We start from the raw sequence: 18,077 nt of genomic DNA on the forward strand, positions 1-18,077 counted from the left end.
TAAGAATGTGAAAGACAAGCACCTCTCGACAGAGTTTTTTTTGTGGCTATGATGACCCAGCGGATCTGGCCATTGTGACCCTAATAAAGGGAAACGCGCACCAGGCCAGGAGAAAGCTTGTACTGGTACGGAACTGGGAATCCTGTAGTCCCGCAGATCCCGCATATGACAAGGTCCTGGCGGTTTTTCCTATTTTTGTTTTAGTATAATGTATGGAGTCACCTAAGTACATAGTCGTTCGTTGAAGCCGTAATTTTCTGCCCTTCCGCAGGTCCACCATGCCTCGGAGCTAGAGGAGGGCGAGGAGCCGTGCGCCTTTAAAATCCGCTACGGCGGCTGCAAGGGAATGCTGTTGCTGGACCCGACGCTGAGCGGCTGTCGCATCGTCTTCCGCGAGAGCATGCGCAAGTTCCACTCGGACCACTCCGACCTATACGTGCTGAAGACGAGCAAGCCGCGTGCGTTGTCTTCATGTCCTATGACCGCGACCATCGACAGGAAGCGCTTAGAGAAGCAGTTGGACCCAGAGACACATAATTCTCCCGTACTCTCTCCTGCAGTCCACTATAGTCGGATGCAACTGAAGAGCGAATCGACTTTTCCCTGTCAGTCAAAGGACTCCCTTCCAGCCAATGGCGACGGCCGGCTCTCATGACCCTGCTGGCTAGATAACGCAATGAGCGGCGCGACAATGTAAGGAGGGGACTGTCCCCGACCAAAGAGGGAGTGGACAATCGCTTTTCATCTGGCACTTCCCGCATGTCACGCTAGTTGGGTCATGAAAATCTGCTGACGCCATCGGCTGGAAGGGGGTCCTTCTACGGGGGAAAGCCGCTTTCTTCAGCTGTATCCGACTGCAGTTACGCTGTGTCCTAGTTGGCTTGCGCTGGGCTCCTTTTGAGTATCTTAGCGAATTTTCAGCTATCCATAGTTTGGAGTGCTGTTCCATGCTTACAATGAATTGTCGTGCCGAGCATCCCACAATTCCTGTTGAAGTGTAGTGCCGTTTTTTTTTACGTGGCCACGAACAGTCATCGAGAAAAGTTTACGTGAAGCAGGATTGTAGACAAAATTTTCCTCTGGGTCAGATAAACCTGATAACTGAGAGGCCAGAATACGGGAGGAGTATTCATTCTCTACATTCATTAAAGCTGTGAACTGGGCGAGTTGGTTGGCTTGTGGTGTCCTTTCTTCGTTGTGTCCCGTTGTTTTATTGCGCTGTTCAAATATGAATCATTCTCTACCTGCTGGAATGAGTACCAAATGAATGCATAGCGACGAAAGACTGCTTATTTGCATGGAAATTTCAATGTACCTTTGCCTCTCAGTGCTGCACTTACACAGCTGACTTCAAGCTTGAAATTTCGGCAGTCGTGCACTGTCCTGTACTTTGCTGCTCGCTACCACAAGTAGGCAGAAGGCGTAGTCATCGAGCCACAGTATGTTACAAAGCGTGAAGAGGCACGCCTTTCTTCTGTGGTGGACGTCGCTGATTCAGTAGTGAGGATAATCCATGGCATGCATTGCAAATTGTAGGAATAGATTACTGCAACAGAGTTGCATTTTGAGCGTGCTGCCGTGACAGTATATTTACGCCCGTGATGATTTACCGTGCTCCTTGCAGGCGTTCTTTACCTGAATCGACCCATGATCACCATCTTGGAGCAGAGTGGCATAAAGGCCGAGGTGTTCCTGATGCTGCAGAACAAAATCCTCGATTCCTTCATCGACAGCATGATGGATCCCCACGAGGCCGCTCATGTGAGAAATTTTCTCATGTTCGCAGCTTTTGTGCCATGTGTGGTGTCAGTGTTTGCACTGTTCTACTCCAGCCGATCCCATACTAGACGAATAACTGAACCCTATGTACGACAGCTGATCCTATTTAATGGAAATACTGAAACCGATGTTCGACATCCGATCCCATTTTAGTCGAATTTAAGGATGGATTCAAGGTTTCGGCAACGGGGTCGACAACCTATGAAGTGGGACGGTGCTTGTAAACTGATAACGAAACTGGGCGCCTTACTAATTGCACAGGTTCTCCGCGCCTACTGCGCCTTGCGTCTCCCGTACAAGGAGCTGGCTGGCGTGGGCATCGACCTGACAGTCGAGCCCTTCTTTCGGGCTCTGGTTCGCGCCGTCAACAAGAAGGTCCTGAGTGAGTGAAACGCACGAGCTTAACTGTTTTTGTTCATTTCATAGTCTGGGAAGAAGTGTAGAGAGGCAGCACCCTGGCCCCGATTTCGTCCTTTTGTTGATTAGTTATGCTAATTTCCGAGATCTTTCAAAGTTATCTCAAATTTCCAATTTCTTGACCAGATGCTCCTTGTCAGTTTTGTGCGATGTTTAGCGTAATCATAAGATCCTTACCATGAGGGTAATGTTACGGACAATAGATTAAAAGCTATAGGTGACACCATCGAGAACTTGTCACTTGCATTAGCCAGGCCTATTATGGTAATCGTTACAGTCATTGCCCTTTGCGTCTATCATAACCATACATTTCTAGAAGCTGATATCTGGTCTTAAATGCCTTCAATCAGTGTTACAGTGAACAACAGATATTTTTGACCCACGTACGAGCCTTGTAATAGCCGACGAATGCATATATGGCACCTAACGGACCGGCTTAACATTCAGCGAATTGACGACAAAGATTATGGTCAAGTCAAAGATGGCCCATAAAGATCAGTGTTTCCTGAGGCAAAGTACTTCAGCTTGTAAGGCATCAAATGGCCGTCAGGGAGCTTGTCGAATCTTCTCTACAACAACATGTGTGAACAACGATCCCTTGCCTCTTCATGCCGGATAATGTATGTGCCTTTGCAGAGGAACTGAGGACGAAGGCTCGAATTCTGGTTCCTCCGAACTATGGGCGCACCATGTTTGGCGTGCTGGATGAGACCGGCACACTCGAGTACGGGCAGGTGTTTGTCCAGTACTCGAACGACATGCTACGATACAAGGTCAACGACCCTGCGACCATCCTCGAAGGTATCCCAGCAAACTCTTTTTTTGCTAGCAAGCATAGCGCAGCATGGTCTCGGTGCATTTAGGCAGCACCATTCGTATTTTATTCGAAAGGATCCATTAATGTGAACGTAGTTAGAAATGGTAGGAGAATAAAGTTCCCGAGTACACGCTTTGAAGGCGTATGCAAATGTGCTGCGTGTTCGAGGGCTGTTGTTGCAGAAATATAGATTCTTGTAGTCTGATCTAAAAGTAGAATTCTCCGGAGGTACTACCACCTTTTTTGCAGTCTGTATAGATGGTCGCACGCCTAGTTTTCTCGTGTGCTGATTCTGACCGAAATTATCTCGTTTCGGCCTCGCCTGCGAGCTCCTTCTCTGGTCACGGCATTCTCATATCTGAAGCCGAAGCTAGGGCTTACTAATGCTCAGTTGTCCAAGAAATGTCCTGGATATATCTTGGGAGATATCCGTGGTTTGCACGGATCGATGCTTTTATGTTGACAGCACCGGATATGCAATAAAGAATATACAGGGGCGAGGTACCCGTGCGTTGTGCGCTGCTAATCGCGGCAATCTTGAGAAACTGGCATCTGGAGCCGAAACAGTATACTATACTCGCCACCAGCTTAAACGCCTATCTCTCCCTTGTGAGAGCGTGGTAAGACTGCGCATGTCAAAGCATTGCGCTTTGCCCTCGTAGCTTCACTGCATAGCCACAAAAAGCTGTCCGTGAGTATATCCATTTTATTCATGGGCTTGCAATGAAAGGACCATTATTATTTTCGTTACATCGCATAGAGGAGCCGAAAGGTTGACGCATGAGATTGTTTTTTTTTACCTGAATTTTCATCCACACTTTGCGTTAAAGTCACTGAGTATTCCATGCATGGTGGGATGCGCAGGCGATGTGATCGTGACCAAGAACCCGTGCATGCACCCGGGGGACATCCGGAAGCTGGAGGCAGTGAATGTGCCGCAGCTGCATCACGTGCGCGACTGCATTGTCTTCCCTCAGAAGGGGGAGCGGCCACACCCCGACGAGATGGCCGGTACGCACCCTTCCTGGCTCGCTCCCTGTTGACACTGTGCTATGTGGAGACGGATGTAACCATCGCTCTCTGCGCTTGTGACGGATAGCGTGCCTTAGTTCATGTGTGCGTTAGGTCAGGGCTCTGCCAAGGCCAGGACCCTGCGGGCTTTGACTGATATATGCTGTGAGCACAGTCACAGTGTGAGAAAAAACGCACTGTGGGGTTCCATGACCTGGGGCGTAAAATATTTCGCAGTTTCTCATTTCGGAGTCACAACGATTCCTCTACTGACTAATCTCCATTTAATTGGGTCATTTATCAAGGCCCTTCACCATCACTGCTTTGAGAGACGGCCGGACGCAGCTTGTTTCCAATGGTACCCCTTAATGTGGTCTCTACCTGTGCTTAGGTTCTGACCTGGATGGCGACGAGTACTCAGTGCTGTGGTACGAGGACCTCATCTTCAATAACAACTGCAGTCCCATGCACTACTACAGCGACCCACCCAAGGAACGAAAGGCGTCTATTGGGGTGAGCAATATCGCTTATTTTGTGGTCTCTTAGTCTGCTTAGTCTTAGTCGGGGGGGTGGGGGGGGCTTCGTAATTCTGGATAAACTATTTTAGGTGCTATTAGTCCAGTTGTACCAACTGCAGTATTGTCTATAATGAAATATATTTGAAATTTTTCAGCTACAACAACGGTCAGTGGTGGAATACAACGAAATCTGGATTGTAGCTGTATTTTAAACATTGATCACAAATGGGTCGTAATGGAGTCTTAATCTGCTACAGGCGGCCTTTTGGTTCGAAAAGAGGCAGTAGTCGAGTTATGGTACCGTTGTCCAATAGGCTGTAACAGCGGTAAACCTGTTGTCTATGTTCGGAATTCTTATTTCCGTGTAAAAAGCAGAAATAAAAGGACGCCTGGCAGCTCAGTTCTCGCTCGCGAGAGGCAACGCTCTTTGCTCAGTAGTGACATTACCTTGCAAACCTTGCGTCTTTTTGGCCATTTTAGGTTGAGAGTGGTGGCTTGACCATCGGACTGTGTCCGTACATGATTAAGACGAGCTGTCGGGCTAATTGTATCATGTTGGTTTACCAATATGAGTGCCTTGTTGAGTATTGAGGTTTACTAATATGCTTGTCCTGGATGTTGACTAATGTGACTGTGCGTAGCTAAGTCAAAACAACCAAACCGATCCAAGCAGATGATTATTTGCTAAGGAAACCATGCGAAACTTTCTTATAAACAAACTTGTTTGATTTTTTGTGAGATGTCAGTGATGACGTCAAGAGAGTGTGCAGCATGGCTTACTTTAAATAATGGCGCCTTCGTGTGAGAAAGCGAGCACAAGTAATGCATTGCCGCGGCTGTGCTCCTATATACGCAGTTGTCTGGGAAGGGATGGCTGCTAAAAGTCTACATTTCTTGCCTGCTCAAGAGTAAAGTCAGCAGCACAGGCCTAGAAGTGACCCACTCGTGCTCGTACCCTTAAAAGTGCCACCAGATATTTTGCACACGTGTAAAGACGCTGACCTTCAGTTTTTAGACGAATGTAAATGGACGGGGCATGAAATCTGTTTATTGTCCGTCTCACGAGAGAACTTGCCATTCGTGTACGGCGGCCACAGGTCCAGGACATGGTGGACTTCTTTTGCCAGTACATCAAGGGTGACAAGATCGGCCTGATTGCCAACGCGCACCTCGTCTGGGCCGATATACTGGACGGCGGCATCAACTCGCACCGCTGCCGCGAACTGGCGCGCAAATGTGCCGTCAACCTTGACTTCGCCAAGTGCGGCGAACTCAAGGGATTGCAGAACTCTGAGAAGCCACCCATGTACCCGGACTTCATGGAGAAGCTCGACACAAAGAACACCTACTGTTCGCGCAAGGTTCTCGGGCAGCTCTACCGAAATTGCAAAAAGGTATACTTCCACGTTTGCCAATTTGTGGCTCGTGCGACTGCAGTTACTCTAATGGCGAAGACGGCGAAATTATATAAAAAACTCTGCTTGCGAGGATAGTGCAGTTCATAATGCACACGTCTCTTCCAAAACTCGTGCTTGCTCCTGGTTTGTGTTGTTTGGCACTGCCTTTACTCCCTGACTGCTCACTCAGGTTTCAGATCTCAGGGCCTCATCTGTGACTGTTCCAAGATGTTTAGGTTTCACATTTTCAAATGAGCGACAGGAGTGCTCAAAGTGCTGATGTTTGCTTCAAGGCTGGAATCTGCATGATCCCAGTTTGAAACGCTTGAGCAGCGTTGCAGCAACCGGTAGCTTAGGGCCACTGGAGCTCTTGCATGAACCTGTCAGTCTTCATGTAGGTTCAATTTATAACATAACATGAACTATGCCAGAGCCGTGAAGCTTCTGACATGAAGGTTATATGTTTTCATGGATGATCGCATGTCGATCATTGCATAAGCAACTAATTGGTTGCGGCCGTGCTTTTTACATGATATTTAGCAATATATTTGACTGTCGGAACTGAATACATTGCTCTATGTACATAGCCCATAGTATACTCGAGATATACTCCATGGCTGCTTCTGGCAATGTACTTTGTACATCTTGTTCATCGACAGCGGCGAATAGAACTGTAGTGTCTGTTTGTATTCGAGATGCTCAAGAAGTCCGTTGAACTCTGGCGGCCTGTTTGGGTTTTTCGTTCTGTGTATCATTGCTAGAGCGCCAACCATCAGGGTGTGAATAATGAGCTTCTATACAACGTGCCAGTGTTGCTAGGTAGAAGCGTTTTGAATTGTTTAACCTGCCCTTGGTTGCTCTCTACCAACTACCTTTCAATATTATCACAGGGAAAATCTAGTCACTTGTCGCATCTAGCAGTAGTTCTGAGGACCCAGGACCAGTGCTTCTCTACTATCGGGGACCAAAGTAACTGGCCTGTCCCCGATTGTCCCCGATTGTATGTTCACGGATGCTGTTTGCATTGTTCTTTCTTGATGTCCTGAATGCGTGCAACACACTGTTATGTTGTCCTTGTGTGGTTCTGATGAACAGGTTGAACTGAGCACCGAGTGCCTTGAAGTGGTGGAAGAGAGCCTTCCGGACCCCCGACTGCTGCTCGAGGGAAGAGAACAGTTCATGAAAGAAGCCACGTCCGCCTATAAGCGGTATGCACTAATAACTCTGAACACTACAGTATGTGAAGTGTGTAGCACTAAAGGTATTGGAAGAAATTGCACCCTTTATCTTATTTAGGCCAATGTGCTCTAACTACTGTGGGACGAGAAAAGCGGCCATAAAACCATGGAAATCACTTGACCTTCTAGGCCTCTTGCAGTTAGTTGAAGCACAGACTGCTTTGAAGCCACGGGTTGTGAATATACTGGTTTTGCACTAGCGAGGCCTGTAAGAAATGAAAATATCATGTGGTGAAATATTACCGCAATTTAGTGCTCACAGTTCGGTTTTATTGAGAAGTTTTTGTTACTTAACGGTCTCAACGGTAATACCAAGTCTCTACGATAATACCAGGCACCAGCAGCTTCATACTGACCTTACCACAACTGTTTCAATGAAGGGTGCTGAATATTTTCAAAATGACAACTTTATATACCATGGAGAGTGCACAACTTCCTGCAAGGGGTTGATGAAGAACTTAGGCATTCAACAATTAGCGCCTTCTTTTAGCCCCCGGCAGCAAACATGGCAGAACTCAATGGGGATATAATAAACTTGTAATATTGTGAAAACTGGAGAGTCCTGAGAGGTTCTGCGCGAACAAAGTTATTGTCGTGGCCGACTCTTCCTTGTCGCTGCAAACTCTGACCTGCAAAAATGCTTCGTGCACTCACGCCAACTATTTCCGACAGCCGTAGAAAACCAATGGGATGCACCGAACGACCAAAATTCTCTTGCTCATTTTCATTTTCCTTCACTCGAAGCACGGAACGCGCAACTACACGCACTGGCACCAAAGACGAGAAAGAGCGAACAAAGCGCTCTGCTCCATGCCCTGCTGCCTGTTAGTCACGTGGCCATGTTTTTGCATCAGTTGCAAAGATTAACAGAGAGATGGTGGTGGGATCGCTCGCTCCTTTGCTAGCGTCTTGGCGGCGATTGCGAGCGTTCGGTGCCTCCGAGATGGCTGTTAAATTTTGCGGTCACGGAGGCCACACAACCTCGCTACAGGTTGCGAGCATTCGTCAAGAGGTAGCGCCCTCTCATCGTGCCAGTGACTCTAGCTGGCATCGACTCTTGTTGGCTTGTTCTCACTGGCATTTTTTTTTTGTGTTTGCGATTAGGTTGCCGATTTGTCCTAGTAGTTGTGACCTGTGGTTCGCGTACTGGTTGACTGGCGAGTTGGAGTGCGTGATTTCGAATGACCAGTACGATCAACGCACACGTTAGACACATGAAATGATTTTAATAGTGTGTGTTTGGTGCTCTTCATAGCGTTTTTAAACCTAGTATTCGATTGTAATGCGGGAGGTGTGACATTTCCTTTCTACTTTCGGTAAAAAACTCGCGTTACATTCGAGTAAATACGGTAATTTCCGCTGTCTTCCAAATGCTTGGAATCCATGCATTTTCCAACGAAGCTTTGACCATATCTAAGAGGTTGCTTGTAAAATCTTGGGCTAAAATTTTAATCGTACCAAAAGTGACACCATCTGGTCCAGGAGCTGCAGGATGCAACATGCCAGGACTAAGAGACTGATGCATCAACTTTGGTATAATCTAAAGAGGGTGAGATTGTGCACAAAGGGACATTTCTCTGTGTCCAGAAGCTTAACGCCAATCCCTGAGCAATACGCTCCAGGGTTTCCTGACCCTCTGTGGAGATAACTGTTGAACTAGTGAGGAGAGACACTGCAGAACTTTGTTATGTGCCATGAATCTATACAGGGCCTTCCGATTGCGAGGATTTGAAAGATAGTACGTTTAAATTTTGGTTATACTCCTCCTTGGCTTTTGCAGTTGTTCTTTTGAAAGATGTAGAGAAGAATTTGTAATTTAACCAGTTAGCTGGACTCTGGTTGCAGGATAGCCTCTTCCAGGCCGCTTTTCTGCGACGATAGGCCTTCTCACATTCTTCTGTCTACCAAGGAGACGGCTGTTTATCAGTCTCTAATATTAGACTGCTGCGGGTACAGTGAGTATTGAGGGGTCTACTGCATTTTACAAAAATGAAACCATCTGCTGAGCTCTGTCTTCCGAGCTTGTACTAACTGTAGAGGCAAATGAGGCGGACATCAGATTTGTATAAATATGGTGGTTGACAAATTTATGGGTTACACAACTAGTTTTGAGTGGAGATAACCAGATAGCGAATTTTATAGGGAGGTGATCATTAGATGTACCCGAATCCTCTGCCGGCCAGTCAGTCACCTCTAGCTTACCTGCTGATAATGTTAAGTCAATGGCTGAGGGAGCGACCCCTTGCATAAAGGTTATTTCTCTAGAATTGCATCAGCGTACAGCATTTGCAGACAGCCACGGCCAGGGAAGCTTGTCACAGGAATCAGTACAACTTTCCCAGTCACTATGGTGAGAATTAAAATCTCCTGCGATGACTGCACTGCTTGTGCCAGTCACCAAGCTGTCTAGGAGTCTGTCCTGTGTGCACCTAAAGGAAAATAGACGTTAGCAATTGCAATATCGGCACAATGCGGAAATGAAATTTTGATCGCTAAAAGCTCACAGTCAGGGAGAGGAATTTCCTTAGAGATAGATGCCTGATGATATAAATGTTTAGATAGCATGTTTACCAATCCGCCTGCCCTGCCAACATTTCGATCTGACCTGAAAACTCGAAAGTTTCTCATTGAAAATGATTTACAAGGTGATAACCAAGTTTCTTGTACAAGCACAATATCAGGTATTTGTTTGTGAATAAGTATTTATAGATCTGGAAGAGAAGACAATACGGATCGGCGGTTTCATTGTAACACTTTGAGACCAGCAATGATTACTGACCAATTGAAGAAGCAGAAACCGCCTCTTTAAAGATATCAATATGGGGAAGAAGTTTGGGTGGTCCTTTTTTAGCTTTCATCTGTGGAGAACTAGAATTAGATGGTGACGAAGAAGAACGGCTCTTGTGCGTAGGGCAGGACATTTCGACATCTGTGTGCAGATGTCAGTGCGACATGCACTGCTAGAAACAGAGGTGTTAGGTGGGACCTGGGTAGCATCTGGAGGTGATGTTGAGCGGCCAGCACTAGCTCCACAAGCTGAAACAGATGCAGACATTGCTGGCACGATGTATGTTGATGGTGACACAGATCGAACTGCATCAAACTGAGCTAACGCCTCAGAAAAAGTGTTTAGCATTCGCTCAATTGCATAATTAAGGGCTTTTTCTACTGCGGTCACAATTGAGGCAGTCAAGTTGGACTCAATGTCCCCAACAGAAGTGCGCACACGACTAGTGCATGTGTCTTTTTTCCTGTTAAGATCAGTGTAAGCATTGGCTCTTGAGCACCGCTTCTCTTTGATAATGTCCAACAGGCTATGCTCTTCACTACATTTTGTGTAGTCGGCATCATCAGCTGAGTGAATGTTGCTGCAGAAGCAACAATGAGGCTGCTCTGAGGTGCAGTTATCAGCAGAATGACCTTCTTCACATAAACGGCAGGGGGTCTCCAACTTGCGTGCTTTGCCGCTATGCCCGAATCAACAGTAAGCAGTTGGTGCATTGAAGATGGCGGGGTTCTAGAGGGTCCACAAGGTAAACAGTCGGCCACATTTTAGTTCAGCAGGGCAGGAAGAGCCAGCAAAAGTTGTTATTACAGACTCAGCAGCAACACGCGAGCCATTTACCTCCCTACTACAGCGGTAGACTGAAAGGACCCCAAGTCCTGCATCCTGAAATTCTAGAATTTCTTGCAGGGATGATGCTGTGTCAAGACCGCGTACGATACTCTTGACACATGCAAGCTGTTTGGGAATGAATGCGTTCACCGGCAGTGAGCTGAAAATTTTGCACTGAAAGAAGTCAGGAACACAAGCGATGTCTGAGGACTTCCACGCAATGCATCGATGACCAAATGGATGCATTTCAGAGATCTGCAGATAATGGGCGGTCAATGATCTTAGCTCCTGTTGAATTAGTTTGGGGGATTTCATTTTGATCGCACCCTCACCGATTGGGACGAGAGCCACGGAAATCGCATCAATGCCATTTTTTTGGAAGGACTCTAGTGGCAGGCTTTGGGCTGGCAAGCTGGCAAACCAAGCTGCCAACCCTTCTCCTGGGGAGGTGAACGACATCTCTCAGCAAAACACACCGTCAGGTTCACACGAACTGCGCCTTAGCCTACGCCTTGGCCAAAACCCCCCAACGTAGTACGGGCTCACCAATGATGAACAAGCCGAAACCACCAGGAGAACGAGAGAACAGCAGCTGCCAGCAAAACACGTCAGCCAAGCAAACTTCTTCTTCTTCCTCCCCGTTTCCAGGCACAAGTCACAGTTCAGTGACAGTACTTCATCCTTTTCCGTTGCTCCAGGTACGCTAAGAAGATTCGGGCACTGCTGAAGCCGTACCGCATCGAAAGCGAAAGCGAGGCCCTCTCCGGGGCCGTGTCCAAGCTCAGCAAATATATGAAGGAGAACGACTCTACAGACATGGCCATGGTGCTCGAGAGCCAGGTCGAGCATGTGGTGCGCCAAACGCGCGAGGAGTTCTTCTCTGAGCAGCTCGACGAGGCTCACGAGAACCTTAAGGCCTCTGCCTGGTACCAGGTGAGGCATACAGCACTTTCAATCTGGTATTCAGCTGTGCTGTCGTCAGTGCTTATTGAGGGAATCTGGGCATGCGAACACACGAGCCAAAAATAGGTATGGCTCATGAACGCAACGATAAAGGCTGCCGCTTTATTATCTTGATAACAGTGTTGTACTCGTGTCACTTTCTTTGTCCTTAGCTTTGTTATTTAGTCGTATGTAGACCTTAATGGCCGAAATAACATCTCAAGGAGGAGTACCAGCACCTGCAGATTTATCGCGGATGGTGAAGCGCGTGGCTTGGAGGACTGACCCCGGTGCCACAGAGCATTGGCCGTTATGTCTGAGACCATGTTGCACAGTGTGTTTGCGCCGGCTGACGATAACGGGTGGCCATAGGATGGCCTGCTGTCGCTATCGTCGTTAACGGTGCTAATGTCACTCGAAGCGACACGCTCGACAAATCATGGTAAGCTTGCGGGCGGCGTCACAATGCAAGATAGGAGGCGATAGATCTGTATTACAAATTAACTTTTGTTTGCGGTTGGGTGTCTGTCTGCGTGTGCAAAAAGAGCCGCTGTCACATCACGCCGTTAAAAGTGGAGGTTCAGTGTCTCCGCAAAATTTTCAGCGTCTTCTGAAGACATTTCACTGCGATGTATGTTTTGCCAAAGATCCATGGTCTCGCTTCGGCGTGTTTTCTTCGACGCGATTGCACACTCAACACTTTACAGCGACTAGTTTAAGGCTAGCAGCTTGTGGAGGACAAATTGTAAAAAGTGTTATGCGGGGTCGGGGAGCAGGTGACGTACGAGCTTCAGTCTTCTGAAGGTGGCATCCAGAGCTTCCCCTGGGTGGTGTCCGATGTGCTCATGCGCATTGTGGTCAACACATCCTCTTGCCTCCCTGTGCCGACATCGCGCAACAGCTTCAGCCAACGACTCGGGGCGCTGCTGCTAGGCGTGCCGCACCCTGGTGGCGGCGACCAGGACAGCACACAGCACGGTGACACGCAGGTGCTGACCAACCTTCTCAGGCTCATGTACGACTGGATCGACTCCAGTCGCGAGTTCCTCTTCGTCAAGGACGCAGAGGAGTTGGGCCTCTACAAGAATATCATGCGCGAGGCCTGCGTCAAGGTGCGTGGCGCCAGCAAAAGAGCTGCATTGGGTGGATTTCCTGAGCTATGAGACCACAGAGTAGACCTACAAGCTAGAGGGCTGGGCTCCTTTATGGGCTCCTTTATAATGCTCTTCTCTGCATCGCCGTTTGCTGGCTAGAGTTCGCCATCCAACAGCCATAAGAAGTGGGACAGAGGCAGCAATGTGTTTCGCCTGCTCGAACAAAACTCAGTCTGTTTTTTAAACATAAACGTAGCATACAGCTACATGTGGCAGCTTTGAAAGGAGGCACCATGCGCTGTTTTATGGGAAGCTTGGAAAGTGTTGGCGTTTTGTCTCGTGTTCTGACCTCACAGCTGCGTCGACAGTCTACCAGGATGATGATGACCTTGTAACTCGGCATAAGCACCAATTTGTGTTGATGGTGTGGTATGAATATAAAGTTTTAACATAGCACCTACGTACTGTGCATCTACCTGATAAGCTGCGCTTGGCTAGCGGTAAAGTAGACGCAACTGCATTAGACAACCGGCTGGTACGATCACGACTGGGATAGTACGTCTCCGCTGTCATAACTGAGTAATAACGAACAGTTATTCTACACTGACGATTTCTCCTGCCTTATGTTCGGCTTTTTTTCAAACAAACGGGAAATGAGCACAATCGGGCACTTAACCGGGATTGAGGTTTATTTTATGAAAGTCCTGAGAGCTTAAGTAGGTTGAGAGGGTATTTACAAGCTCTTTCAAGACATTTCGCATGCTCCGAGTACGAAGTGAAGGCGACTCTATGTGGGAAAACAGTAAGCGAATGTCATTGCTCTACCCAGAAAAACGTATTCATAGATAAATGCACTTTAAGATTGTGTGCCATCCTTAGCGTGGGGGAGTTATCGGCAGAGGCTCACTAGTTGCCTCCCATCGCAGGTGTCCCGCTCCCTCTCAAGGGACATGCCGCCGCAGAAGCTGGTGATCCTGTGCCTGCGCTTTGCGTGCGCATGGTGCCTGAAGATCTTCCAGGGCGGAAGCGACGGGGAGGTCATCTCCAAGGAGTGCCGGCGCCGCTATCGGCTGGGACACCTGGCCCTGATCACGCTCAACCGGCTTTCCATGTCCGGCAACCTGGCCAACCTGTGCAGGGCACCCGAGGGGTGCCCCTCCACAGAGCTGATCAGGTATATTTCACGCCTTTCTTCTAAACCGGAGTGACATCGCTTGAAGAACTGAATGAATCCAGTGATGTCAAGGTTCATTTGCCCCTAATGCTGTGACATTACCGAACTCACCTGTGAAACCTGTGAACAACCAGGGTTTGGTGCTTTCCGGCATCGCCGACATCATCAGGAACGTATATGTCCAGGTTTGCCGGGCAATCCTGACATCGAGGTGCACTTAAGCCTCAGACGGAGAGCGAAACTGCCTGTACAAAATCGTTTGCAAATAATTATTGACCCTGCACATCAGTGTCTCGAGCTCATTGTCATGATTACTAGGCCCGTGGACCTCTTTCAAGGCAAAGAAACTGACACAGAATTTTTCTGTTACCCTTTAAAAGGCAAACAGTCAAAATACGCAGCAGACAGCTTCTAAAGATTTCCAGGCAGCAGAGGAGGCATCGATGCCTGTTTTGAGCAAGGGTAGCGCTGGGAATTCTGTACCAGTAATGCTCCTCTCTCCTATTGACTCAATCCCGGAATTGATCGTTAAACATTTGCGTCGCCTTTGTTGCGGGCTTATGTTGTGCTCATGTTCTGCGTAACATTAACGTAGAACATCAATCACACAGGAAAGACGTCCGTGAGTCTGTGAACATTTTTCCGTGCGCACCGCTGCATGCTTCAGCAGTTCACAAGGAGTCTAAGGAGAGCAAAGATGTAGGCCAATTGGTGATGCTTAGTTGCATGGGATTACACCGCACAGTCATCAGATATTGCATCAATCGTCACATATCCATTACCCTCCTCATTGCCTTGCTTTCAGGCTTTCCTTGAGGTGTTTTCTAATGAAATGCTAACAAACCGTTCCATGAACCACAATTGGCAGGTTGTGTGACTGCCATTTGTTGCATGTGTACGTTATCTGCATGCTTGGAGAAGTGCTATAAAATCAGCATACGCTGTCTCAGTGCATTTATTGAGGAAGTTAACAAAAACAGCCACTGCATGTTTCGCAGATCCAACCCGCGAATTTACAGCTTTTCTAAAGCATCCTTACTCGCAGTCCATCGATATTTGTGTTCACCGCAGTATCCCGAAATACGTTAATTGCATTCCGCCAACCTGTTGGCTGTCCCCCCAGGATTTACATCAACCGGGAAGATGAAGTACTCTTTGAAATCCTGCGCCGCTACGAGGATATCGTCACGGAGATCATGATGGACTGGTCCGGCGTTGAGGACATCCAGTGCGACCTCAAGATGGACCGCATGGACGAGTGGTTTCTCCAGCTAATGGTCACCGGGAGCCGCTGGGCGCTGGAGCGCCTCAAGGAAATTGTTGTCTACCCGTCTTTCCGGGAGGTGCTCTTGCTTGCATTCGAGCGGAAGAAGAACGCCATCGCCGGAACACTAGAGTGATTATCTTGATGCTTTGCACAGGCAACAGAATTTTTTCTGGAAGGTGTCTAGGTTGGCAGCCCCATAGCTAGGGGGCATGGTGAGGCTGTGGCCGGTTGGGGATGCTTCCAGGGGCAGCTGGCTTTCCCAATGTCTCTTTGAATTTGATTTTACTGTTGCTCTTTTTGCTCTGCTGCTGCATGGGCTTCTGGTGTGTGGAAGCAGGCAACGGATTGGTGATGGATGCGTGGTTCTTGTGGAGGGTGTAGTAGAGAGGTCTTTGGCACTTCTCGAGGCTTCACATAGAGAAAATTTCTTGTCTTCACACAGATAACGTTGCCCTTAAGACTATTGTAGCAAAAATTTTTTTTACTTTGCAGTGGAAACTTCCTGGAAATGCCAATAAATGGCTACAGCGACATGGCGTGTGTCCTTTCCACAGGCTCTTTGATAAATCAGAGCATAGCGACGGATTCATCGTACGACTCAGTATCTTGGATCACCCACCGGTCACCCAAGATGCATTAGAGAAGGAGTGGAGTGCATTAATAATATATTTATAATCATAACACAGGAATTGCAGCAATTCAGCGGAAATACAGGAATTGCAGCAAAACAGCAGCAATTTCTTTTCAAGTTTATTTCATAGGTTGCAGTGACAGTTTATACTGTTGAAATCTATGGCATTGTTGAGTTGCATTTCCCTTTCTCGAGTGGCCTGCTAGTGTGCCTTGCAAAGGAGAATGCTAAAGCATATTGCAAATAAATTGAGCAGCAGGTGGGATACCCAGCGTGGATCATAGAGGATGTTGTTGAAGGGGAGCGGGTAGCAAGGCTGATGGACTCTTCATGCGTGCTCAAAGTGCCTTCAGCCGAGAAGGAGTCTGAGCTGTTGTAACACAGGCTTGGGAATAGGGAACAGGGCAAGAATTGGTTGTGAGGAAGGTTTCCAGCCTTGCAAGGAGTTTTGAAAGAGTGAGCTTTGAAGCTTTTACTGATGGGCTACCTTATGGCTGTCATATGCAACTACGAATGCCACATACACGAGTGGCGATTGCTTTGCTCTTATGCTGCATGCCACTGTAATGAACATGAGCTAAATGGGCTCCAAAGAAACATTTTGTGTTGTGTTAGTGATATTTTATGCACTTCATGAGCACACCAATATTTTTGTTAGTCATGAAACATAGTCTTCTACATACATTCATTATGTAAAATATTTGTCATTTATTTCATATAGTGGTGTTGATGGTTTGTTCAGTTAAGAGTTTGGCTGTTTTCTGAAGAGACCTTTATGAATCTGTGCTGACTAAATATTACGGTGGTGTTGAGGATGGATTGTCTCCCGTGGGCATCTCCCAGAGCCTGTCATTGCTTAAGCCTGTTCAGCCATTCGCCATGCATTGGGAAGAAAAATATTTTGCAAAAGTTCTGGCTCTTGTCTGTGCTGAGAGAGTGGGTGGGCACACTCAAGCTTTATCCATGAGTGTCGTCATGAAGAGCAGAGATTACTTAGCACCATTAGGGACAAGTTGCCCCATTCACCTCTGTTTTGTTGTAAAACGACAAAGTTGCACTGAAGAGGAATCTGAACTCATCTTTTACTGCGGGAACTCTATCTACACGTTCTGGGTATTCTTAGAAACTTCAATTTATTGCCCTGTGCTGCCGACTCCCTTAATTAAATCAGATTAAACGTAGGAAGGAGAAGTCAGCCAACGCGCCATCGAGTCCCGCGGCTGCTTGCCTCGCTGCCATCGGCGGAGTGATACGTAAATCGGAGCCCATGTGTATTTTTATTTTCGTCGGCCTAATTTGCAGCTATATTGTCTATGACTTAAACTGTTTATTCACATAAACATAAAAACTAAATAAAAGTGAAAGCGAGCTGCCACTGGACTGACTCAAAGGCACTCCATGCGTTGACTCTGCCTACCTAGCGGGTTCAGTTCAAAAAAGAGGGGAGCCAGGACGCTTAATCCGATCTGTGTTTCTAAGAATGCCCGAGATGTGTAGATAGAGTTCCCACGGTAAAAAGACGTGTTCAAATTCCTGTATAGTGCACCCTTAATTTCTGTGAAGGCCTAATTTTCTCGTTTTGTCCCGAATCGTATAAACAGCACATTGCAAAAAATTGCTCCCGTGAATAATGTGGCAAAAAGGAGCACTAAGGAGCTTGTCACTTATCCGTTCCAAAATTTAGCACTCGCAAATATTCTGGTATTGCGACTTTACCTGAATTTGTGAAGTATTAAGCTTGAAAAAAAATGACTTGTTTACAGTATAGATAAGCGGGCAAGTTGGTCCCCGTCCCCGTTTGTTCGCGCTGTTTTTTGCATTATTGTTTACAGTATCTCATTTCGGAACATGAACATGGTGCTTGGTCCAGTGTCTACTTTGGGCACTGCGCATGTCAACAGTGCATATAGCACTCCTGCAGATTCCTGCATGGTGGACGTAAATGCTAAGCGATGCAACATGCTGTAACAAGACTGATGCAAACCAACCTGCACATGATACTGCCATCAGAGTATCAATGGCAACTTCTGTTGCAAATATAATAAATACTGTTCAAGGTTCCCATGTATGATCATGGGTTTTGGTTGCTGTAGTATCTGACCACTGTGGCAGAGTTGGAGAGTTATATCCCAGCTGCAATAACCATATTTCAAATGAGCCAAAAATAAATTCAAAA

General features: G+C 47.2%; 2 protein-coding genes and 1 pseudogene across 3 annotated transcripts in view; all 3 read left to right on the plus strand.

The window, feature by feature from the left end:
• The window catches only part of LOC144116228 (inactive selenide, water dikinase-like protein), a 244,568-nt pseudogene that overhangs the window by 55,277 nt on the left and 171,214 nt on the right, over positions 1-18,077 (plus strand). The gene's annotated exons all lie outside the window — the stretch shown is intronic.
• On the plus strand, positions 327-3,255 carry LOC144107071 (uncharacterized). The gene is made up of 4 exons (XM_077640059.1): positions 327-458; positions 1,625-1,761; positions 2,041-2,161; positions 2,833-3,255. The coding sequence occupies exons 1-4, from the start codon at positions 347-349 to the stop codon at positions 3,057-3,059; spliced, it is 597 nt and encodes a 198-aa protein (XP_077496185.1). The 5' UTR covers positions 327-346; the 3' UTR covers positions 3,060-3,255.
• On the plus strand, positions 3,889-15,799 carry LOC144116222 (uncharacterized). The gene is made up of 8 exons (XM_077650950.1): positions 3,889-4,024; positions 4,416-4,537; positions 5,640-5,936; positions 7,035-7,147; positions 11,492-11,726; positions 12,512-12,847; positions 13,756-14,003; positions 15,127-15,799. The coding sequence occupies exons 1-8, from the start codon at positions 3,907-3,909 to the stop codon at positions 15,401-15,403; spliced, it is 1,746 nt and encodes a 581-aa protein (XP_077507076.1). The 5' UTR covers positions 3,889-3,906; the 3' UTR covers positions 15,404-15,799.

This window comes from Amblyomma americanum, chromosome 1, assembly GCF_052857255.1.
Source record: "Amblyomma americanum isolate KBUSLIRL-KWMA chromosome 1, ASM5285725v1, whole genome shotgun sequence".
Lineage (NCBI taxonomy): Eukaryota > Metazoa > Arthropoda > Arachnida > Ixodida > Ixodidae > Amblyomma > Amblyomma americanum.